This window comes from Falco rusticolus, chromosome 12 (assembly GCF_015220075.1).
Source record: "Falco rusticolus isolate bFalRus1 chromosome 12, bFalRus1.pri, whole genome shotgun sequence".
NCBI lineage: Eukaryota > Metazoa > Chordata > Aves > Falconiformes > Falconidae > Falco > Falco rusticolus.
The window spans coordinates 2364522-2389965 of record NC_051198.1 but is presented as its reverse complement, the minus strand read 5'-3'; the positions used below and the strand labels follow the sequence as shown (position 1 = coordinate 2389965).

The following is a 25444-nucleotide window of genomic DNA, read 5'->3' as shown; positions in this document are numbered from 1 at the left end:
AATTCGATATACAAGAAAACCTCAGATGAAAGAACGTATTAAATGCAGAAGAATCCTGCTTGTACCTTCTTTCATTTCCATTTTAACGTTACTAAAAATACAAGAGGGATTAGCAATTTACAGAGCTATAGTTTAGCATACATGTAGTTATTATAAAATACCTTCTATGCTCATTCACATGTTATTTGTTGATCTGAAATCATGTTAAAAGTAGGTTCTGGTGTAAGTATAGTGGAGAAATGTTTAATCTCTATGTATAATTATACGGTAAAACCTGTAGCTTTGAAGCTGAAAAAAGTTACTAAGAGAACAACATGTGTTACGCACTTTGGTAAGCTACAATGCTAAGAAAAAGTTCTTCACATCCAGAAGTGAATTAGACCTATTAGACCCTTTTTGGCATAATATATCCCAATCTCTTAATTAAGCATTTTTAGAACTAGTTATTCAGTAGGCCCTTATCTGTTGCTGTTACCAAATACCTTAAATAAGTAACTTCCTGTAACTGAAAAATGCCCCATAACTATTTTGCAGTTAGAAGGCGTGGGGTGGTTTGTTGTTTTGTTTTTTGATGGGGGTTGTTTGTTGGGAGTTTTTTTGTTATGAGTTGGTTTGGGGGTTTTTTTTGTTTGTTTTGGGTTGGTTTGTTGTTTTGCTTTGGTTGTTTTGGGGTTTTTTTATGCAGCTTGCTTATTTTAATTTCTTGCTGTCAAAACACTAGTTTTCAGGTGCTGGGAAAAACAGTACTTGTTTGGTCAGGGATAGTGGTGATGATCCTAGATGGCTAACCACAGAAATAAGTTCTTAAATATGGTAAAGGATTCAGTGTATGAAGGCTTATCTCCTGGGAAGAGATGTTTACTTTGGGAAGCTGTGAATCTGTCTTTATTAGCTCCTGATTAAAAAAAATCCATGCCTTTCGAGTGGACATATCTAGACATCATTTACATCTATTTAAATCAGTTCTGAAAAGGAGAAGACATGGCTGAGCTTTCTTTTATAAGCTGAATTTAATCTGAAGTAAACTTCTAGTCTAATGCATGACCCGGTATGATAAGATATAAGTAAATCTGACATTGCACTTGAGCGTGCCTAGTCCATGCCTGAGCAAATGTTCTATGTGGTTTCCTGAGTACAAACAGAACTTGTTCAAGGATTTTTATATGCATGTGTCTGCACGGGTAGGATTTCTGTTAACACGTAACTGGTCATAATGTGTGCAATCAAACCTCAATAGATAGTGAAAGCAGTGGAGAGTATGGTCATTTTTACAGTTTCAAGGCTGAATGACTTCAGGAATGTGTTTTGTCCATCAACACCAGTAAAATCTTCAGCCTAAGTTTTCAGAGTAATTGGTCACTGTCTGCTGATGAGTTTTTACTTTCAAAAAGATGGTCTTCGTAAAGGGGAACTGGCCTTCTGCTGGCCACCAAGGAGATAATAATCTCATCTACTTTGATACTATTGACATCTGAATTTCACTATTAGCTGTAACTTCCATCAGAAGAAAAACTTTGATAAGTCAGATTGCTGTGTGAAACTGGTGTTTATACGAAGGTTTAGGTTTTTCAGTAATTAACATTCACAAGAGTTAAAGAAACCTGGGGGGAGAGGGGAAGTAAGACATTTTATGGGATGAAAAAATACCATGATGCCAGAAAAACAGTAATATGGACAATCAATTACCGCATATCTCTTAGCATTAACAATTTAAAAAGAAATCCTTATCAATACTGTAACAGTTGCATGTTCTAACAGAAGTAATTAGAATTGGAAAATGCAAGGACTTTTGACAGGTAACAATTTTCTGTATGGTTTTAACAAGGTTGCCCATAGGCTAACATTAAATAACAGACTTGCACAGAGGAAAGGAATAAAACATAGCAAAGGGAGCAGAAACTTAAGCATGATTTTAGCTGACTTGACTTAGCTTATAAAACCATCTTGATCAGAAAGATAGAAAAAGCAATCTTTTTCTTGTCGAGACTTTACTCCATGGAGAATTTTGGGTATCTAGGCTGCACTAGAAGAGAGGTGGAATTAAATACGCACTTAGAAGCAACAAATATAGTTTAGTATTTGGAGAAGGTTCATCTAAGTTGATAAAGATAGCATCATTTCAGGAAATAGATATCTTTTTCAAGTGACAAAAAAAATTGCTGAGTTCTACATCGATTTTGAAACCATTTTGTTTTGCACCTGTGTTACTAGGTCTTACCTGTAACTTTTATATCTTGTAGTATTTAAAACACTTTCTTAGTAGATTAATTTGTTCTCAAGGGACTTCTTTCTCAGGAACAAGTTCTCCACATTACTTTTAGATTATAAAAGTGAACCAGATAAAACAATGTATTGCCTGTCACAATTAGGGCTAGTTAAAATCAGTAATACTCCAACAGGCAGTGTTGCAGTTAGTGCATAGTCACATCAGAAATAAGCAATGCTTGGGAGCACCCACTGATCTGCCTTTGTAGGCTGTGGAGGATAGCTTACTTCATTCCTCCCAGAAGTTGTTGGAGACTAAGTCAGGAGAGCGTACAGAATACAAAAGTCATTCCCATTTCCCAGGGGTAAGCAAAAAACACATTCTTATCTGAAGTCATCCTGCTTGCATTTACTCTGCATCTAGGTCTTCCTCAATCTTATCTGGCTTGGATCATGCCAGATATTTTTTTCCAGCTCACTCTTTGTATGTTACTTGAGTAGAAAAGAAGTTTGGAATGGTTGCAAGACCCTAAGATATTGTCAACACTTCTACACCCAGTATTTTTTACCTAGTGCAGAAATCACCGTACCAACAGATAAAAATAGGCACAAGTCAACAACACTGTACTGGTTGAGCACCTCTTGGGCTGCTGGTGTTTGCAGAAGCAGGAGAGCATTACAGCTCAAATGAGCATGAGTTGGAAGAGTTATTACCATCCTCCTGATATGGCTTGTGCACTGCAAAAGTTGGGTGCAGGACAAAGCCATCTGTTTTTTTCCCATTGCAAACATTGTTTGACCATTATTTAAACAATCCAGAAAATATACTCATACATTTTAATCTATCATTGAGCATGTGGAAAATTATGATTTTGGGGAGAGGGCTGGGGTTTCGTTGTTTTTTTGTTTTGTGGTTTTTTTTTTATTCCAAGGTAGAGTATTCCTCTATCAGGAGCTGTGGCTCTGTATGCCTATAAAAGCAAAAATTCCCCATTTCTAGAAAATATTTTTATGAAAAGGTTGCTTCCTTACGTATTTAAATCAAAACGTTCTCTCCATTAAGATTACACTCAAATTTCAGTATTCACCATTAAGAGAGTCTCTCCCTTACTATGTATGCAGATTTATAAGGCTCTAGGCACCTTTGAAATAAATTGAAAGCACAGCCATGTAATAAAGCCAAAACCAGAAACTAGCCAAGGAGATCCACCCAGCAACACCCTCGAAAACCCTCAGCCTCTTCCCCCAAGCACAGCTTTAGCGCACTAGTCTTGATCTTGTCTCTGCTTTCTCCACCCTCATGAAAGCTTCCTGGGGGATTCCCCAGCTAGCAGAGAAGCCCGAGCTACGCAAGTGGCTGTTTGTGATGCAGAAACAGTTCACTTGCTTGATTTTCTTACCTATCAAACAGCTCGTAAGAAGTGTGGCTGTTCACAATACTGCTCAGCCCATTTCAGGGGGAATATTGCAAAACAGGAGCAGATCACGGCAGAGGAAAGCAAGTTAGAGGATGAAGAGAGATTTTTAACAGTCAAGAAAAGAGATAAGTGTGGCAAAACTATTAGAAAGAATTAAGGGACTGGAGAAAGCAGATTTGCAATTGCTGTTTCCCACTTTGAAACACAACAATTCAAAACTTAATCTGTGATGCTGAAAGGTAGTATAGTCGGAGGACCCCAGAAAAGGAAATGCTTTCTGAACTCACTGCTATAGCATATGAGCAAGGCTAACAATTTAAGAACTTAATTAAACAAAGGTTTGGATGTTTTATACACTGTGACCAGAAGTTTAAAAAGAACAATTTTTGAAAGAGATAACAAACCTAATGTGTATGTTTAAGGCAGTTGTTAATAATGAAAGAATGTCAGGATGAGGTTGGTTGTTGGAAGGTTGATTGGCAATACCTGTACCCTTCTGAGGTGTCTCATGCTTCCCAGTTTGAGAAAGAACAGCCTGCTAAATTTTCCATCTTTCTCCATCTGGTGACAGCTACCTGTGGATTGAGCATAAAGCCTTTTCCCCAAAGCTTTGATTAATCGGTCTGGTGGACATCAGATGTTCAGTATGGTAATAGAACCATTCCCAGCCCTTCAAGCTGCAGAAGGTTCAGACTGTTTTTAGAGCACGCAAACCCGTACAGTTTTGTTGAAAACCTTTGGGAAATTCAGACAAAGTTTTCTGTAATTAAGAAAAAGTGTTTTATAAATAATCTGATCTGACTGTTAGCTGTCAAATGCAATTTAAAATATTTCTATATCAAAAATAAATCAGGTATTAATACCAGAACATTTTCATCATAGGAATTCACGGTTTGTTATTGTGGGGGAAATCATGCAATGCTGAAATTCAGTGACATCATTTTGTACTGCCACCGCTTTCAGAGGCCTTACTTAGACTCCATTCTTCTGGACATTTGCATGTAGAAGGAAACCTGTCCTGCCTTGAACAAGCTTAGCAGCACATGCATTTGCATACTTTAAGCAGCACTCAACTTTACACAACACTGTTGCTGTGTTTAGTGTTGTACTTGGGACAAAAGCAGCAGCAGCAGCTTGTATCGTTCTTTGCATTTGATTCTTTGTTTTAGTATCAGTCACGTCCAACCTAGCCAAAAACTGGCCTCAGCAAATTCTGGCTCGTAGATGATGTGGGAGCCCCGGGGGCTCCATACACATGCCTCATCTGTGACCAAACAGGGGCTAAGGAGCCATTTCACAGTGCCTTGTCCTCAGGGTGGAGTCACACTCCTACAACAGCTATGATCAGTAGGCTGAAAGCAAAATATTAAAGACACCAAAGGGACCAATTGGGATTTTCACAGGCTGAATGGCCACTCAGGGGGTTCAGCCAGAAAGAACGATCCTAAGTGTCTAAAAATATGAAAAACAGCAAAAAGGCGACACAAAAATGTTTTTTTAATTTGGCTGTAACGTTCCAAGTAGGACAGCCATGGGATCTGCCTGGATCAACTCAAGACCGTCTTCACAGAACACCGCAGAAGCTCACGCAATGCACCAACTAACACGCACTCCAGCTTTATGGCACAGAGTTACAGAACTGTCTCTGTCACACAAATTCAGATTCAAGACAGCATTACTGTCCCGTTGGGATGCAATTGGGATGGGCTGGGTAGACAACAGCCCTTAAAAACTGGAATGATAATATGCAGGTTTTTCCATTCCTATCATTTGTCCTTAATTTGAAAAATTAAACACTTATGTCCCATTGTTAACTATTCTTAGCACTAATTTCACAATTTAGACCAGTGATGACCAAATGGCTTCCTTACAGTTTTGGGTTTTTTTCCCCCTCAGTTCACAGCTGTCCTGAATTTATTTAGTTTGGTGCTTCCGTTGCATTAAAAAAAAACAAAAACAAAACAAAACAAACAAAAAAAAAACCCAAACAACATTTTGTGACTCGGTCTCCATAAATGTTTTAATCAGAAAACTCACTTGAGTCAACTACTGCCTGAAGATGTCTGTAAATCAGAGGAAAGAAAGGTACAGTTCTCCATTCTGGTTAATAGCTTAGAGTACATTCACAGCATCATAGAATAATTCAAGTGAGAAGGGACCTCAGGAAGTCTCTAGTCCAGCACCCCGCTCAAAGCAGAGTCAGGTCTGAGATTGCATGCTCAGAGCAGGGAGGTTTATCCCATCAGGTCTTGAAAACCATTGTGGATAGGGAGTGCACAATCTTTCCGGGCAACCTGTTCCACTTCTTCCCTGCCCTAGTGGTGAGAAAGGTTTTCCTTAGGTCCAGTCAGAATTCCTTCTTTCAATTCACCCCAGATTGATAGAGACAGACAAAAGAGATGTGCTAAAGATGCAGGCTTCTCTTCCCCCCTCCCTTAATTTTTCCATTATACTTCTAGGTGATTTGCATTGGTCCCTCAATTTTACTTATCCAGCTATTTAGAATTATTTATTATTTCTTTTGGCTGTAGCATGGAGCAGGTGCCAGTCACCAATGAAAGTTTCTTTCTGAAACACACCAGAAGCATTGAAAAAGCTCACTTGAGAAAACTTTCCATATTTGTGCTTTTAAACATTTGGCTTGCATTCCTACTTTATTTTCTTCAACAATATTAAAAAATACACTTACTTGGGGTTTACCTCTTACTAAGGCTGCGTCTTACTGTACTTTTCAGAACTGAAATTTTTATAAAATGTGGCAATGACTGGTTTGTTTTCTTACAAAAGGTGAAGGTGAGGAAGTGCTTTCTATAAGGGAAAGTAACACAATTCTGGGGCAGCCCTGGGCTTGAATGAAAACATCTGCATGGGCAGCAGACTAGCTAGTGAGCTGAATGTCATTCCCAACCTCCCATGACCCAACTCTTGCTACAAGTGGATCTCTGCAGGTTTTTCAGTTTATTAAAAAAAAAAAACAACAACCCACACAAAAAACATACCACCAAAACCAAAAAAAAACCCCTATCAATATGTATCCACAAACCAGGAAACAAAATGTAAAGCTTCATTGATCAGTTTCTATGCTTCTAAACATGCAAAGCTCTGAGTAAATGCAAAGATATATTCATAGCTAGTCCCCACGAAACTTTTTCAAGTACTGAAAGTATATCGAGACTGATTTTACTTTGAGGTGTCAATATTAAGACCCATTTAGTTGTGTTCCAGTATTTAAAGCACATCCTTGGATCCCAGCAATTTCATTGACATCTTTGCACATGCCTAAATTTACACAATTACTTAATGCTGTCCTGAATAGGAATGCTGTCCTGAATTAGTCCTTCACCTTGTTGCTAGGATCTTTTATTTTAAAAACCCTCACTAAAAAACTTGCCAGAGCAAGCTTGCAATACCAAGTGCAGACTGATCCCGTTCACGGGTGGGTAGGAAATGCTTGAAAGTATAGGAGGGAGTAGCCTTGATCTGAAGGAACAGTGCTGTTTACTCAGCTTGCAGTTGCATTGCTGGGACATAGTTTTCAGATAATTCTCCGGAGTATCCCAGCTTGTCTCACATCTAGCAGTGCTGTCCCTTTTAGATACTTTTCATGTCATTTTTGTGTTTATTTAATTCTTTATTCTCTCTTCCTCTTTTCTTTACTTAAACTGGCAACAAGTGCCAAAAACTGACTGAAAACAGCAATTCACACTGTGATCCTGGATAATTTACTATACAATTAGCAGCATCGCAACGTGAGTTTCAAAATGTTAATGAAATAAAGCTGCTTCTTTAGGAAACAAGATACTTTACAGTTTATGATTTATGGTGACTAAATGTGATTGTGAACAGCTTACAGTGCCAGATGAAAAAATATTGTCACTTTTACTAACTAGATACTTCATGCCACTTCTGTAGGAAGTGATCCCTGGCTTGACTAAAGTAATCATCTCCTCAGTATCCTCTCTGTAAAATCTTATCCCTTCTAGAAATTGTATTGTAAAATTATTGTGATCTGAAAATCAGACACATTTTCTTCATTGTGAGGAGCATAATGATGCAGCAACATGACTGGTTTGGGACAGAATGACATGTAACTGTATGTTCACAGAGGGTTCTTTCCATGAACTTCTCAGATTCATTTTCTGGCTTGAGAGGCTTTGCTCTCTAGTACCGGACATTTTGGGTGAGCATGCTTACATGTAGTAAGTATGAAGCCTTATGGGGTAAATAAAAATTACTGCACAAATAAAAGTAATAATAAATCAAGCCCAAGAGTTTTAGGTCAATATGCACACTATTTACTGAACATTCTGTAGATAAGACATCATTGTTCTTTGCTTTTAAAAGATTTCTGGTTTTAATATGTATTCAGTCATTACTTATCTATTATGCTTTGCTTCCTTTTTGTTTTCCTTTAATTGAAAATGAGACCTAACTCCTTAAGAATCATTTGGACTTGATCCTAAAACACACTGAACACTTCCCAGTCCTTTTGAAAATAATAGGATACAAGAACTTTCACGACTGACTTTTCATTTTGCTGAGGTGTTTGAAACTTTGAAATCAGTTTAGAAGATCCTGTCTTGTTACTGAGACGTTGTATTTCTTTTCTTTCATATTGATCTTTTTGCCTGTCCATGAAATCTCCAAAGCTTACTGATAAGTCTGTTAGATACTAAATAAGTTTAGATACAGATCTAGCTACAGAGGATGTTCCACCAACTGCTAGGAACCAATCTTGTCATCAGTCTTCCACCAGTGTTTTGCATACTGAGTGGTAGTATCAGATTAATTAAAACCAGCCTCTAAATCAGTGGAGTTGGTTAGGTGCTATATACGAAATTTTTCAAGCCACTTAAGCCTACATATTTACAGTCTGTTAAAAAACTTCCCCACTACCACCACCCCTTCAGTAGTCCCTCTCTGGAAACCTTGTATTTTACAAAAAACTTTTACAAATTTTTACAGGCCACAAATATCATTACCTATCAGACTGGTTCTTCCTGTTCTTTGAAGTCCTCCATGCTCTCCTCTCTGAGACTGCAGGTTATTTGAAAGTGGTCCAGTCTTTCTATTCAGAGTTTGCATATCAGCAGAACAGTAAATCCTTATCCATGGTGAGGGCTTCTGTAAGCTAACAGCACAGAGAAATAAAAGTACTATGTTAGACCTCTTAAGCTTACACAATGGAGTTGATTTGCCTGGGAGAAGGCTTAATATTGCAAACAATGGTTTAGGTTACTCAAGCTAACAAAAATCATAGTAGCATAAATAGTAATAGGACTCGTAAATTTATCCGAAAACTTACTTTAAAACACTTTAGCTTTAGAACTTTAAGCAGTTCTCCCCCTTATCCTATTGGTAAGGAATTAAGGTGCTTGTAGGTGTTTACTTTTCCTACTACTACTATACTACTACTATAAATCAACCGTGTTACTAATACCTAGGTACCTATCTCCTTGCTTTACCTTTGAATTCTATTCTTTGCTCTTGGCATTAATTACTTTGATGTAATTAGTCTCCTGTAGATTCATCTTTTCGTCATTCAGTTCATCTCTTGCTTCAGTAGTTATTGGAAGATAGCTCTTCCATGAAGAGCCACTAGACATATTTTTTTTTGCCATCCAGCAGATGAATGAGCATGGTATGGACTTTCCCCCTGAAGTGCACAGCTGCAAAGCCAAATGGACAATCAATCATACTGGAATTAAATCCATCTGGAAGGCATTTGAGGCAGAAGACTTCTATGAAAACCTTGGTTGTGACTGACAACTTTTTCCAATAGCTTTGATGGAAGTCTAAATTGAGAAATCTCTTCTCCCATCCTGTGAGAATTTATGAGCAAAATTTATTTTGACCAACCAATACTGGCCTGTATTCAACAGCATATGAGGCCCTTATATTCCCCTGTAGGCTTGTGTTCATTATTTAACCTCTGCAATGGTCATGGAAAGGCTAGATTTGATTTTAATCAAGCATTTATGACTGTCTACTTAAAGATAGAGACAATTGGGCAATGAAACGGTTATGCTGAGTAATGTACTGATAATGTTCTGGGCATCCCTCAGAAATGCTGAGATACAGACAGGCTACATATCCTTGGCAATTAGCTCATACACTCAATTTGCAAGAAAAATCAAAATCTGGGACCTCATGCCTTTTAAAGAGGGAATGGAAGAGACTGAAAGCCAAGCAAAATACCTTCTGAAAAAACGACGAAGAGAAGGAAGGGCCTCAATGCTGCCTTTTCAGGAAGGAAGCCTAAAGCTTCCCACTCATCTTTCTTCCTGGGGCCAGGAGCGAGAGAAACACCTCATGCCACAGAGTACTAAAAACTTGTCCAGTGAATCCACCAGGGCCTGTTCCTTCCCTGCAAAGGGGGAAGACTACAGTCAGCTGCGAAGCAGATTTCTAGTTATTCCTGCAGGTCTCTGGAGGCAAAAAGCCTGGTTTGGACGGGCATCTGTATTAGCACTTGTCCCACAGTAGATCTCCTTCTATACCCATACTAGGCTCCATGCTGCTGGTGCTTTTCAACACCTGCCAGTGACGCAGCGCCGAAAGACCCTGATGTTGAGCCGTAGCTAATACTAGAGTATGCCTTTGAGGATTGAAATGGTTAACTTCTTTAGGTCCTTGGCTGTACCGCCTGCTTAACATCGACATGTTCTGGGGAGCGCCTCACTTTGTCACAACCACAAATAGTTTCAAAAACAACAATTTTCTTTAATTTGGTCGTAAACTATTCTTTCAGGAATTTCATCAACTTGCACGGAGTAGAAGGGATTGTTGGAGGAGCTTCTTGGCCTTTCATGACCATCTTGTGAAAGCTGATTTTCTCACCAAACTGCGTTTTGACAAAGTGTGTTTCTTTCCCAGTGCTCATTTACCTGTGTTCTGTACATTTTAAGATCATCTTGAGACTTGCACAGGGCTGTATCTATTTTAGATTGTTTTTATTGGCAACTAATGTATACTACCATGTACCCACGTGAACAAAATTACAGAGCCCAGACAACTTTTGTACAGAGTTCCTTTGGCCACAGCTTCTCTGTGGGTTTCATTTGGCAGAAGCGATATCAAGCAGAAGTCTCCCTCATCTTCCGATGTAAACTAAAATACACCTTATAAATAGAAAACACAGGCACCAAAGGAGCAGTGCCTTTGGGCAAACAGCCACCTTTGGGCTATGGGAAAAATTCAGTTAGATATGATTCATAAATATAATTAATAGGGTGCCATAAACTCGCTTTGCTCTTCACAAAGGCACAGTCTCTACCTTGAAAAATCAGAAGGGCACAATCCAGAGGAATAGGGGAAGAAAAACAGGAGGAAAGTAAAAGTGGGAGATTTAAGGGGGAGAAAGAAAAATAGGGGCTTGAGTAGACAGAGTGGAAAGTATAATTTTGAAGACCATTAAACAATGCATGGAGTAAAATGAGGGGCTTTGTTAGGCACTGAATCCCTGTGTGCCTCACTTGTGATGAGCTCCAGCTTTAACTTTGCAAAATTCGAAGCATAATACATTTCAAAAAGAAGTTAGTTTGTTCTTTAAGCTCTGGTTTAGTTGAAGGCTCCTATTGATTACAGCTGGAGCTGGATCAAGCTTGAGCTGACTGTTCTGGCAGACTCTCATTTGTAAATACCTTTCATCTCATCCAGCAGTGATAATGATGTGCTTAGATGATGTGGCAGCAATTTTTTATCTGCTTGTTAGGTTTTCTACTTTATGCTAGCCAAGTACCCTAGAAAAGTTTGCTTACATTTTCATTAAGTCTCATGATTTCTTCCGAAGAAATTTTAACAGCTCTATCATAGTTTAAGTAGTCATTTCTTTCTTCACACTTGCTGACAAATTTGGAAGCAAAGGGCCCTATTCCACCGTGTTTAGCAAGTTTAAACATGTTACAAATAACCTTGTTATCTGATAGCATACCCCAAAGGAAAAGCCCTCAAAACTTCTATTTTTCCCAGGTTTCTGAGCATCTTGTCTACTAACCAAAGATGAAGCAGAAAAAAGGGGGTGGTATAGGCCCTGGATACTCTCTGCATGGATTTACACACTTGCTTAATACATGTAAATACGGGAAAATAAAGCATGGATCTTGTCAAACTTAAGAACTTAGCAAACAAGGAGTATTAGAAACAGCACTAATAGCAAATAGAGCTGAAGTATCTATCGCCAAGTCAGTGAGAGATTCCATGTCCTGCCTGGCAATCAGTCTAAATACATCCTTTCTCCTACTTCATGTGACCTTTTCAGGTCAGCAATGTTGTGTGTTAGGTTAATATTTTAAAACTGGAACTTTACTGGTATTTGGCCTACTTTTTTCTATTTATTTTCTAAACAAATGATAGCCACTCCCTTCTCAAACTAACCTTTTAAGCTTCGCCAGAAGTCTGTGAATATCACAAGGTATAAAAAAATAAAATAAAATCAAGTGCTCAGGCAAACCAAAGCAGGTTGCTGCATTTCACTGGACCAACAGTCCTGCAAAGCAGATTTCAAGAATAGCCTACTAACTCTAGGAAACACTGCCGAAATCTTATTTTCAATAGAAGGTGCCAGGATTATGGTAGCAGAGCATCTATTCTGAGGCAAACCCATGTAACTTCCAAGCCAAAGACCAGATGGGGGGGGAAAAAAAAAAAAAAAAAAAAAAAAAAAAAAGAGAAAAGCTGTCTCAGTTGCTACTTAGATTGCTTACAGACAGCTGGGAAGTCGCATCCTTAGGCTGAGAGCAGAGTCAATCCCAATGTTAAGGCAAAGTAATTTTGGAAGAAAAAATAGCACTCTCTTCCCAAGGAAACTTCTGGGTTTTAAAATGTTAGTTTTTATTTATTGCTGGCTCATTGAAAGAACAAAGTATTGTTTTGGTGTCTTTTTTCTTTTTTGTTCCCAAACACAGAAAAAAAAAAAGTGGCCGAACCCCAGAAAAATCTTAGTTTGGGGCCAAAAATAATAATAATTTTCAGTTTTAAGATTTTTTTTTTGTCAGGTTTTTGAAAGAACAACAAATACTTCCCAAGCACCAATCCAACTTACAAACTTCGGTAGACTGCACACCCTCAACTTCCTTCAGTTACCCTTCTCATCCACTTTCCCCTTGCCCACAGCCCACCATAACCTCCCCTGGGCTCCTGTCTTGCTCTTGCCATGTCCCAGGCGTGTATCAATCACAGCAGGACACATTCTCCTGTGCTTCACAGCGTGCACTGTACCCTCTCAGCACTTGCAGTTTAGGCATTCTTCTAACAGCTCCAACTATACTGTAAATCAGGAAAACAGCAGCAAAATACAGACATTGGCAGGTAGTTGCCAGCTCTCTGATCAAAAAGGGAGCATTGCAAACACCTTGGTGATCTAATCAGATCACACTGCTAGTCTTGAGTGTTTAATAAAGTGTTTAATAAGCACTATAAGTGAAAAGCAGCTACATTAGTACGGCTCTTCTGTATGTGCCTTGGGGTTTTTTTCCCATTTTTTTCTTTAGAGCCCACTTAGTCACCTCTATCATGATACATCTTTTAACTTTGATGTTCATTTTTTGTCCTTCATAAATATTCATACTGCCTTTTTTTTTTTTCTTTTACCTTAAAAAAATAGAGTATTTTTTTCCCCCCTGGTGCCTCTGCCTCTCTTTTGATCCTGGCTTTGCCTCTTGTATCTATTCTTTTTCAAACAAAGAATTTTTAAAACTTCATTTTAAGCACTCTTCATGTTAGGAATTACATGGAAAATTGGATTTTCCTCTTATGTTCAAACAGAGAGCCAACTAATGTGAATTTATAAGCCCAGACAGACAAATTTACAAGATACTGTTTCTGATAGTTTTGTTAGATCAGTACCATATAACACCGCTTGTTTGTAGCATAGTCAAATTGATATTGCCACAAAAATCTTAACTTTTGCACATCCACTTTGCTTGAACTGTGCAACCTGAACATTGTGTTTTCCTATCCCAGCTCTTTCAATCTCCTCCCATCCCTAGAGTATATTTTGGACGAAATCAACTGATTTTTTTTTTAAGTACTATTTCCATAATTTGCTTTCATTGTTCTATCATTTAAAAGTTGTAGAAGGCATGAAAGTGAATTTGTTTTAACCATTTCAGGTTTTATTTCACAAGAAGCTAAAATACAGACCAGTGCCTGGCAATTATACTTTGAAAGTGAATAAGCTTTAGATATATTCTTCAAAACAAGGCATCTGTGGGTACATACAGGAACATGCTAAAAGTATCACATAACCATGTAGGAAAAATTCATAACTAAATAATGCCTTCAAAGGCATTTCTGAAGTTGGAACGGTATCAGGAATCTGCTTATTTACGTAGGGAGCTGTAGAGATTGCAGCATGTTGGTACTGCCAACAGATAGGATGATTAGTGCTAAAAACAATATCATCATTTAGATAAGCTTTCTCCTTCTGATAGCTGCTATTGAACTTGACTTGAACTTAAGTGTTCTCAGCTTGGGAACCACAGTTACAATTCCTAGAACAGATCGTTTAGCCTGCAAAAGCTGAAGGAGAATAAGATTTTATTGATAAAATTAACCCTTATATCAGATACTTTAAGTCCTTTGCCTTTACATCTTAAGTCCCTCATATCCTAAGGTCCCTTGTTTCTTAAGTTAGCAAATTGTGCACTGATGAACTATGCATTCACTACCAAAAAAAAAAAACCAACGCAAAAAATTGGGCTATTGTATTTCAGGCTAGGGTTGGATATCACATGGGTTATGCTCAATGCATCAGCTTGCTTGCTGTGTTAATTAGATTTTGTTCAGCTGATCACTAGCTGCCTTTACTGGCGGAAGGACATGCAAACCATGGTAGTGCCACACAGACTGATGAGGTTTTCACCTGACTGCATCCCCCACTGCAGAACCTTTGCCAGCAACTCCCACATGGATATGCCTCCCTCACCATGAGGAGACACTGTGGTTCCTCACAAGAGGAATGGTCTGATTAGGACTAAAGCAGTTGAAGATGTGCCAACATAGAAGAAAAGCAAGAGGTTTTTGCTGGAACTGTTTTCTGTGTTGTCTCAGAATAAAAGTTGCTTTTTAAAGCGTGCTCTGAAGCACAGTTTTTTGGGTGGAAGTTTTTGGTTTCCTTTGCAAGGACCCAGCAGCTGCCAGTGTAAGTGCTGTGAAAAGGCTTGCAAGATTTAATGAGCGATTCTTCAACTTCCTAATTAAAAACCACAATGAGCTTTCAGGTCTTTATTTCCCTAATATTACAGGTTGTAGCAGTAATATTTTTGTTCAGTCAAGCCTAGCTAAAGGAAAATACTTATGAGGTTTCCAAGGAGAGAAATAAACAAAATGGAAATGAATAGGGAACTTGGAACTTTTAAGTGTACGTAATTAAGAAAAAAAATACATCCTTCAGATAATTCTGGAAACTATTAGGAGGTATTCATAATTCATAACCCGTTGTTTGGTTTTCTTTCAAGCAAGGGGGCAGCTTTACATCAAACACTGACTAGCTTTTCCATTAACTTAAATAAACAAAACAGTATGCTTCAAGTTAAGTGAACATCTTTTCTTTTTTTTTTTCTTTTTAATAACTGGGTGAATTAGAAATAAGAACAAGACATTTACTTTCAAATAGGAAATTAGTTTGCATGCTATTTCTTCATGTTAAAAATACTTTGGAACACTCACAAAAACAATGTTAAGCTGAATTTATGGAAATGTTCCATATCAGTTTTGAAGATGATATGCCAGATGTCGGGGAGAACTCTTTCATCTGCAATAATGGAATAGTTTAATCCACCCTTGTTGTTTTTGAGTATAGTCCAAGTGTATTGGTCATCATGGGTGGGTGATCCTCACTTAGGCAGGCATGAACCAAAAAGCACAAGTTGTGAGACCTCTAGCATAAAGTCACAAGAAAGCAACAGCAGGAAATACTCCACTGAAAGTAAAAATAAGCTATTGCAATATAAATCAGACAGTTTACCATTGTGACAACTCACATTTTGAAGCACTCTGAGACTTGCAGATACAATCCGATAATCAAGTGTAATGTAACTTGAAAGCAAATATAGCCCTATTTATGATCCCAGCAGAAGTAAAGCCAAAAATACAAATTTAAAATTATTATAAATCCATCAAAAACATGGAATATTTTTCTTTTTATTGAGCAGGAAGGCTAATAGTTAACATTGTGGTCTTCTATTGGGAAAAAGTACTGTTCCATTTGAGACACTTTAAACACAAAGACATATGTTAATTTCTGCATTCTTGTTTTAAGAATACACATTGAAGTAACATTGGATAGAAAGTACTATTGTTAAATGTCTTTTGGGAATAGTTTTTATGGCCTTATATCAGATTAAGATTGTTGTCATATTAGCCATACCACTTCTATTTGTAATAATCTTTTTAATTACTGTATTACTTGAACAGTATTTTATGTGTCACATTCATTTAATCCACTATGGTTGTGATTCTGTAATGAAGTGTATCGTTTTATCAGAATGCATTCCCACAAGCTGTGTTGAACCACAGCTTGTAGTGGTGGGGGCCTGGAAAAGTACAGAGCACAACATAGAAAACGTTGTAATATAGCACTGGGCTTTTCAACTTGCCATGCCACTTCCAGCACGGACAGCTACTGTGCAGAAGGCATAGGAGCAGAACACATTTGGGCACTGATTCAGGTTAAGCACCCTTGCCTTGTCACCACTGAAATGTCCTGAACGTAACCATTATAAGTATGATCTTAAGTTAAGGTACAGAATAGAAAAAGCATGTTCATTTGCACATGGCATCTCCATCTTGAAAGAAAAAAACCAAAAAAAACAACAACAAAAAACCAAAAAAACCCCACCAAACCAACCCTCAGAAGTAAAAGCCGTTTACATTTTGTGGTGTAATTTACAGACTGCGTCACATACACCAGAGAAGGAAGGTAGTAGCACCACAGATGGAGGCAAAGTGGAGGAGAAAGGAAGTAATGCATTAATTCAAAGTCATTGATTTTATTATTTTTTTTCCCTTTTCAGCTGCCTGCCACTCCCAAACAAACATGTGGGTGATGTTCTAGCGCTGAAAGCTATGGCTCGCTCCTTTATTTAGCTATTCTATCTGATAAGTTAATTCAGTTTGGACATACCAAAGACAATACATAACTGTGACAAAGTACTGCAGTCCAGACTTGATTATTACAGCTTGATCCCTTTTTAACTCTGTTGAGTTAATGGAAGGAAGGTACAGGAAAAGGATCCTATTCATGAAGTCAGCATGGTTGGGTCACTTCTCCAAATTCATGGTACTTGCTAACCCTTTTGCAGTCCAAATACAGAAATCACATGAGGATCTGTAAGTTGCACTGCATTCAAGGGGGTTTTTGGTACATTTTCTATGTTAATGATTTGCGTTAGGTCTATTTTGTTGTGCCATGATGTCCAGGAGTACTAAAAGACAAATCTATAAGGAACTTGCTTTGCTGTACTCTCAAATTTAAGAGGGTAAATGTTTCAGCACACCAAAAGAAGTCATGCTATTTTTCATGAAAACCTCATTTATTTAAACATTCTGCCTCACATATTTGCTTAAATGTAGGCCTTGGCTCTTACATATATTTTTCCTGTGCAAACAAGTATTAGTGCAGGTTACCTTCGCTCAACTGTGAAAACTTGTTACCAGGGCAATCAGTCCAATATACTTAACATGAAAGGGCCAAAGGAAAATTTAAAAGGGAAAGAGAAAAAAAAAACAGCAATAAAGGGGGAGTTTATGGGCTGCTAGAGAGTTATACAGAATTATAGACGCTACCTCATGACACTACTGGATAGTGACTGCACTGTTAGAGTGTGGGTCTCTATATTAACAGGTTTTGCTGCTCCAGAAGTGAGAAATTTCTCCAAATATTTAGTCATTTGGTACCTGCTGACCTGATGTTATGTAACAGATTTTGTGCTGGTATTTACCACCGCAAAGCGCAGCCTCCCAACACCAATGAGTTAAAAGTTGTCTGGGCATCCAGCCCAGATGAATAACATCCCAAATGTTGAAGGAAGTAGCAAGGGAAATAGAAAAGCCTTTGACAGAAATTGTTGATAGCTTGCTAAGGCTGGAGAGGGAACCAGGGAATTTGGAGGTTGCTAATGTTGTTCCTATGTGTAAGAAAGGATCAGGGAGGATCCAGGAAACGACATAGCAGTGAGCTTGGCTTCAGTTGCAAGAACAATATAAGAAACATAAATAAGGGACAGAAAACTTAATTTAGTAAAATAAAGTAAGCCTATATGCATGGAAGAACTATAGCGGTCTAATTTCTTCAAGTATTTTACCTTCAGCTGGTTATTTCCGAAAAATACTAATATAGAATGTCTCACAGACAGAAGGAAAACTAATGAAGTGGACAGAAAGTGAAAGATTTTTACAGAATCTAGAAGTAAATTGTCCATACCACCTGCAGTACTGTGCAGGTCATTGTATGTCCGATATCAGACTCACTGGTGCCATTGCTTATGTAGGAGGCAGCGTTTTCAGTTCAGATGAATCTATTAGAAAAAACAGACCAAGTCATTTTCTGCTCTCACTCATACTGAGAACTCAAAAAAATTTAAACAATTAACTTAAATATTTATCATTTACATTCAAAACAAATTGAGAACAGCTTTACTGGAGTCAATGACAAGTGCAACAGTGACATCGGTGGAATCATTCTGGGTTTAGATTTGTATAAGCCATTCAGAAGCTGGTCCATTGGTGTGGGCAGAAATAAGAATTTGAATCCCATAAGATCATTTTAAGAGCCCTCTTTTGTATCTGATGGAATATTCTGCTTACTAAATTTCTACAGACCAGAATAGATTTTGTGACTTGTTTGAACAGATGAATATATACCCAAACAAGGAGAGCATGAAAATTCTGTAGTAAATTGCAATATGTTGAGAGCCAGTGAACAGCAGGAAGCTGAGCACTCCAGTCACAGGAGCAAGACATACTTGAGCGAGTTAAGAATACAGTTCTCCAGCTCTGAGCACAATGTAACAGGTATACGCTAGAGGAGAAGACGTTTAAGTGGGTTAAATAAGATGAAGGGTAGATTTCGATTGCATTTTCTTTTCCTGCAAGAGTTTGAAGCACTAGTGAAATGCATCTTGTGAATTTATGTACTTCTTATAATGATATGAAGAAAATTACAGAGATTAAGCGGTTGCATAAGTGAGTGAGCAGCATGAGTCAGGGGGTTTGGGAAAAATGAGTCACAGCATGAAGGGAATGGAGCCAGGTTTGTAGTTCAGAAAGAGAGACTAGGAAAGAACTTTATGGATGTAGATAAGAGCCTGACAGAATGGACTGCTGTAGAGAAGTGGAAAAACTAACTAGCTCTAAAACAGGGGACGATACACAAGATTTAGAGAAAGCTATAACTAAAAAGCAGGTCAGACAATTTTTTGTACACAACTGGTGGTTGAATACAGAGCAGGCTGCCAACATCAGCAATGGAAGGACATAATTGTGTAAATCACTTCAAGAGGGAGTGCGGGTACATTTTTGGAAAGTGAGGGAATCACTGGGTATAGCTATTAGTGAGGCTTGTGGAATTAGAACTATGAAATGCAAGTCAATTTATATTTTGAAGGAATACAGGAGCAAGCTCTGCTGCCCTCCGTGGTTCTCGCATCATTTCTGTGGCACCCTGCAAACTTCAGACAATAGCTTCTGCAAATCAGAGTATTATCTTAGCCTGCAGATAGTTAGCAATCTGAAAGTCTTCCAAAATGAACTTTCTAGAATAGCCCTGGTTGTATTAGAATGAGTCATTGGGGCCTGATGGCCATATTTACCATAGTAGAGTTGAGCACTTCATAAACCTTTCTGAAAGAGCAGTGGGGCTTACATGTAATTTAATTGAGAGACCAGTGTCCTTAATTCAGTGTTCTTCCCCCCACTTCTCTATTGACTCTGACTCTTTAAATCAAATTTAAGGTTTTTAATAAAACAGTAATCATGACAATTTATAGAGGTCCATACCACCTAACCCATTTTGGGAATGGTAAGCTTTGACTGAGCACAAACCTGTGGAAAAAGACAGACTATGAGATTTACATAATGAAAGACTGCGTGATGATACTTAATGGATCTAAATTCACACTGTTCAGAGAACCTGAATTCTGTGTTTTGCAATTCCTCGAGTACTTGACTTTGAAACTGTCACATTCTTACAGTGTAGTATTCTGGACGTAACACCCATGACATATGGAAATTAAAGAACTCAATCCAAACACATTTGACAAATTTTGTTAAATTTTTATAATTTGAAGTACAAATAAATCCCATAAGAAGTCTGCTTTTGAGTGACTTATGGAAAGACTACATAATTATCCGAGTTCAGTTATTACAGTGATCAAGACACTGAAGGTAAGCCAGCTCCATTTTCAATTAAGATCAATCTGCAGACACCCAGGCTGTTTCAGAGGAAATTTTCCAACTACATAGGCTGTAACTGTCCAGAGAATAACTGTCTGGGAATAAAGATCTGAGCAACATCTTGGATCAGAGATACAACCAGTTAAGAATTAATCAGTATCTCACAGGTTGCATGCATCAATAATCAAATACCAGTCAGGTTGTTTAATGATTTAATACAAACTTACAGCTCTTGTTTATCCGTAGTCAACAGTACAACCTTTTAAAATATTAACCACTATTAGGAAAATATCAGTTAGAAATTATTAGAAAAAAAGGGGAATGTTAAAAAAGATAATTTTCATTACTGGTTACCAAGGTAATTTACATTGCCTACCTAGATGAACAAATGTATGTGTAACACTAGAAATGAAATTTAAACAAAGTTGATGAGGAATAAGTTGAGGGTATTTTCAGGTATAGCTTACAAGATACACGCTTAAGATAGAAGCTTCAGCCTATGGCATCAGTTGCTGAAACACTTACAGAAACAAACTTCATCATGATGACACCAAGTTTGGAAAAGAGGATACAGAGGAAAGATGCTCAAGAATGAGCTTGTAAAAGCCCATTATTTTCTTTCTAGATCTGTTTCTTATACTGCACTCATCACTGTGGTATCTTGAGTGCTTTCCAGTAGTGCATTAAGCAACATGACAAACATCTGTCACATGTTTGTTCTCTCACCCTCTCCCCAGAGACATAAGTGTGTGCAGTGGAGTGTCTTGTTTTAATTTTTTTAATTATTATAAATACACATGCACGTAACACATTATTAAGTATTCATGCTAGAGGGGAAAGGTCAGAAAAATTTATCCTGCTCTTAGGATTAAGGCTGGTGAGCTCTGTGATGTTCTGTCACACCCTTGCCCCAGCTTGCTGGGTCTTCACAGATACCACATCAGTCTGGTCATGGGTGTCTATGATAAGCAGAAACCAAAAGTATGGATCCCAAATACCCTCATTTACTGTTCGCACTTAAATTCAGTGATTTTGTCACAGAAGATCAAATGGAATGAGATGGTAGAATTTAAGGGAAAACGTGCTTTGTGTAACCACTATCTCATCCCCACATTATGGCACTTGATACAGACTTAAAAGCAGGAATTGATGAATCTTCCAGCTCACTGTCACAGAATCAGAGGGCACTGTGCAAGTTGCAATGAACAAGAAAGGAATCTAATGGATTGGAAGAGCCTGATTTAAACTGGAAAAAGCTACTAGAGTAATGGAACAAAGACCTGGGAGTTACCAGCTGCCATACAGAGGGGACATAACTGGAAAAACAATCTGGGAGCTTCTGATCAGCATTCAGTCATCCTAAACAACTGCAGTTAGACAGTCTACCCATTCAAGAACCACGAACACAAGTGGGAATCCCAGATGAATATTGGCACCACCAGTGTAATGCTATTTCATATAGGGAGAGAAGTGTGTGTGTGGGCACACATGTATGATAGATAACTACTGCCACCTCAGGAAAAAAAAAAAAAAAAAAAAATGGAGCTGATTATCCCAAGGAGACCTGCAATGCTGATGTTGCTTACTTCCTATGAATTCCAATTCTTCAGTGCTCCAATAACTCTCAGGACAGTTAGAAAGAAAGACTTTCACTAACGGAGGACAATTCAGGTCACAGTGAGTGCCAAGAAGCAGGAGAATTCTCTTTGGCCCTCACTCAAAGGCATAGATGCAGAGATCTGTGCAGCAACATCATATGGCAAAATCCACCAGTGCTTCTTTCAGTACTCCACAATGGCTGGGCTGCTTCTGGTGTCACACCAATTCAATTCACATTTGGCACTGCTTTCAGCGCTGAAGTCTTCCACTCACTTCCTCACCCTTGCATCAGTCACAACAGTAGGCATATCTAATTATTACAGTACTAGAGATTTCAGAACCGAACATTCCAGCACTGAAACCTTTCTAGCTGCCTGTTGTTCTCCCACGATACTTTCCTTGAAGCGCTTAAACATGATCTTTAGGCCATCAGCCTTCCTCTAACATTACTGATTTCTTTGCACAGATGTGAGCAGAACTGCTCCAAGCATGGCAACCTACTGCCCTTCCCCAGTGAAGGCTAGAGGCTGCTGTCCTGTCCATCACTTCCCCACCTTAGGCAGTTTGGTAAAGTTCACAGGAGGGGGGGGGGGGGGGGGGGGGGGGGATGGAAGAGAATTGGAGTTCTCTGAGAGTTCTCAGCAATACTTCATTCCATGTATCTTTTCCGTAGTTTGCCTAGGGACTCATTTCAACAAAAGCCACCCAAAAGACAATCCAAATAGCAATAAACTACCATGCAAATGCAGAGTTAACACCACTGATAAAACTCTGCTGAAGTCCACTAACAGTATGCCACATAGCTGTATGCCTTTTCATGGCATGCTAAAGAGACAGGACATACAGTCACAGCTAATACTCAACCTAATTCAGGATCTTAACTTGATCAGGAGAGCTCTAAAGGATTCCTTCAAAAAGTCTCAAGAAAAAGTTGTTCTCATTAACACAGATCTTCCTGGCCACAACATCAAATCCTCCAAAGGTTTCCAAACAAGGAGGCAGCTAGCAGTCAAACACTATGTTTGAATAACTGTTTTTCTTTCAAACTGAACTTACCATTGGGAAAAAATCAAAGACCCTGAGCACATAAGTCAATCTAGTTTGGTTCATTTTAGCTGGAGTAGCTTAGCTTAATTTCTATACAATAATAAGTGGAAATCGAGCCATGGATAAACACAAGGACTTAATACATTTTGAGTTACCTTTTAAGATGGCTTAGTTAAGTTTACTCACATATGAAGTTCCTAAAGATCAAGCGTGCTTTGTTCCAGCACACTCTGTGACAAAAAGGATTTGAACTGCATGCATATTATAGCCATTTTATTTTCAGCTTTTGTAGAAACTAGGAGTACATGCAAAGCCCAGCGAAGTCCCTGCAAAGACTTGCATTGAACTCCACCATGCTTTGGCTTAAACATTTAATGATGTGTCAGGCTGGTATGAGGCAGCCAGCTATAGTCTCTGAAAGTCTTTACACCTGAGAATGTGCTTTTCAGCTGTCAGTACAGAACAATGCAGTCAGCAAGTCCTGCATCAACACAGCAGCTTTAGGACCGATATTACGCAGAAATACAAAGACCAGGCTAACATAAAAGGACTTTATGTCTCCTGTCAGATAAGGAGAAGATATATGTAAAATATTTGGGCATTTGTGGAAAGGGCCAATACTGAGAATTCAAACTGTTGATGGCTTTTTTTTTTATTGAATCTTGTGGTCAAAATTGTTTTCATTTGCTATGAGAAAGTATCCATCATTTTTTCCAAAGCACCACCCAGAATCTGCCACTGGTGATGTTCTAACGTCCCCAGTGCCTATACAAATAGAGAGGTCAGCTGAGATTTGTAAACTAGAGATCATAAGTTTTAAGGAATTTGTTTATTCAGCCTAGAGTCTCCAAATTGTGTACAATGCCAAAATTAAAAAGTTCTTTCACTTACTGTGTCAGGTTACAATAAAAAGCTTTCCAGCGTTTTGGATGTTCAGATGAGAAAGCAAACTGTAATTCCATTTTAAGCAACCTGTTTGTCAGCACATGCAGTTTAATTATAATCAAGTACCTCCAGCAGTTATAATGAACAGGCAAAATCAAAATGTTGGGTTTATACTTGTATAAACCTGCATTTAGTGTGAACTAAAAGCTGCCTGAATTACACTGAAAAGTATCAGTCTAGTATTTGCATTTTTAGCTGTACTGTTCAAATATAAACATACATAAACTGTTTCCAAAGACTTTAACAGATTGACTGAATTAGTAGAGTTTTCAGGGGAATGACAAGAGGCAGATATCTTCCTGATGAGAAGGCCACCACATACCAAGTTCCAAGCCCCTGCCCAAAGTATGGAGTACGGGAATCACGCAAAAGAGATCAGAGCCTTTTTAATATCAGCAAAATAACATATTTCTAATTCATCTCATTCTTGAGAAAGGACTGAACTACGCTTGCTGGAATTTTCCAGAGTAATTCAGCATGCAACAGCCAATCAGCATGGGAAATAAAACAAAAAAGTCAAATTATTAAAACATGACAAAGTTGCAAGAAGTTTACAGAAACTTCTGTAGTTAGAAGTAAAAAATAGTAACGGCATTTGACAAATAGAAGTATTTGATAGTTTAAAATAACCATATCTGAAAATATTTACAAATGCAGTGTCAGAATTAAAAGCTATTAGAAATCTGTTAACATTTCATTGCTTGCAAATGGAATAAGCATCAAGATGACAACTTTGGAGTATATTTGAACTTTGCTGCCTTCACTTATAGGTAGCTTGAAGATGCGTAAAGCATTTCAACAGGCTAAATATTTTAAGTAAACTTTATGACTAATATTTGCTTTTTTCGATAAAGATATAGATGAATGTGCAACTGGAACCCATAATTGTAGAGCTGATCAAGTATGTGTCAATTTAAGAGGGTCCTTCAGCTGCCAGTGTCCTCCAGGCTATCAGAAACGAGGGGACCAATGCATTGGTAAGTGTTGCTCTAGATTAAGTTATTTTCTTTCGCTATCTGTAATCAAAATAAAGTTTGCAACTGTAAAGTGTATAGGTATGTATACTGTAAAATAGCTATATAACTTTGAAATACAATGGAATAATCACTTTATCACAGTAATTAATCACTAAAACATAGAACTAGAGACTATCTGAAGTATAATCAACACTGAGTTCAACTTCACAAGATTTATTTTCCTAATAGTTACCATTGTGTTTATTGTTTGCATTGGGGTATTGCCTAGTGTCCCAGATATCGTCCTAAGTCTACTGCAGCAGCAAACTATAGGATGTCTTTGCACTGACCTCAGCGAGACTTGACAGATATGCAGGACAAAGCACCACCTTCACACAGACCTAATCCCTGCTCTGCAAAGTCCCCTTGCACAGTCTGTTTCAGTACTCAGTTTTACAAGTATAAATGAAAGAGATTGAAACTCTGAATGCAGGTATATGATATTTGCAACTTATAAGCCACTACACTTTATTATTTGTGCCAAAATAAACTATTAGCACCCTTGGGACCTATATAAGTATAGCATTAAATTAAATCCAAGTGCAGGGTGAACACTGCATCTTTCCTATTCCATTCTTATTTGTTGATATTATGCAAAGGTGCCATTATTCTGTTCCTTCAGTCCTCCTTCAGCCTCTACTTAACACCTCTTTAATCATTATTTCAATCGACGAATTGCTTTTATAGGCACTTCAGCCTTAAGCTTTAGGTTTGTCAGAGATAATAAAACCAACTATGAAATAAGAGAATCAAATATATACATCATGAAGCAGCATTCAAGACTGCCTCTTATAAGACACAAGACTGGTTTTCTGCAGC

The 25444-nt window shown here is 38.0% G+C and overlaps 1 protein-coding gene across 2 annotated transcripts in view; it reads left to right on the top strand.

Annotated features, from left to right (window-relative positions):
• EFEMP1 (EGF containing fibulin extracellular matrix protein 1) overlaps positions 1–25444 on the top strand; it is a 48997-nt gene that overhangs the window by 12067 nt on the left and 11486 nt on the right. For both annotated transcript variants that reach the window (XM_037405890.1, XM_037405891.1), the window contains exon 5: positions 24464–24586. In XM_037405890.1, the coding sequence (XP_037261787.1) occupies positions 24464–24586 (123 nt within the window). The remainder of the gene's footprint in view (positions 1–24463; positions 24587–25444) is intronic.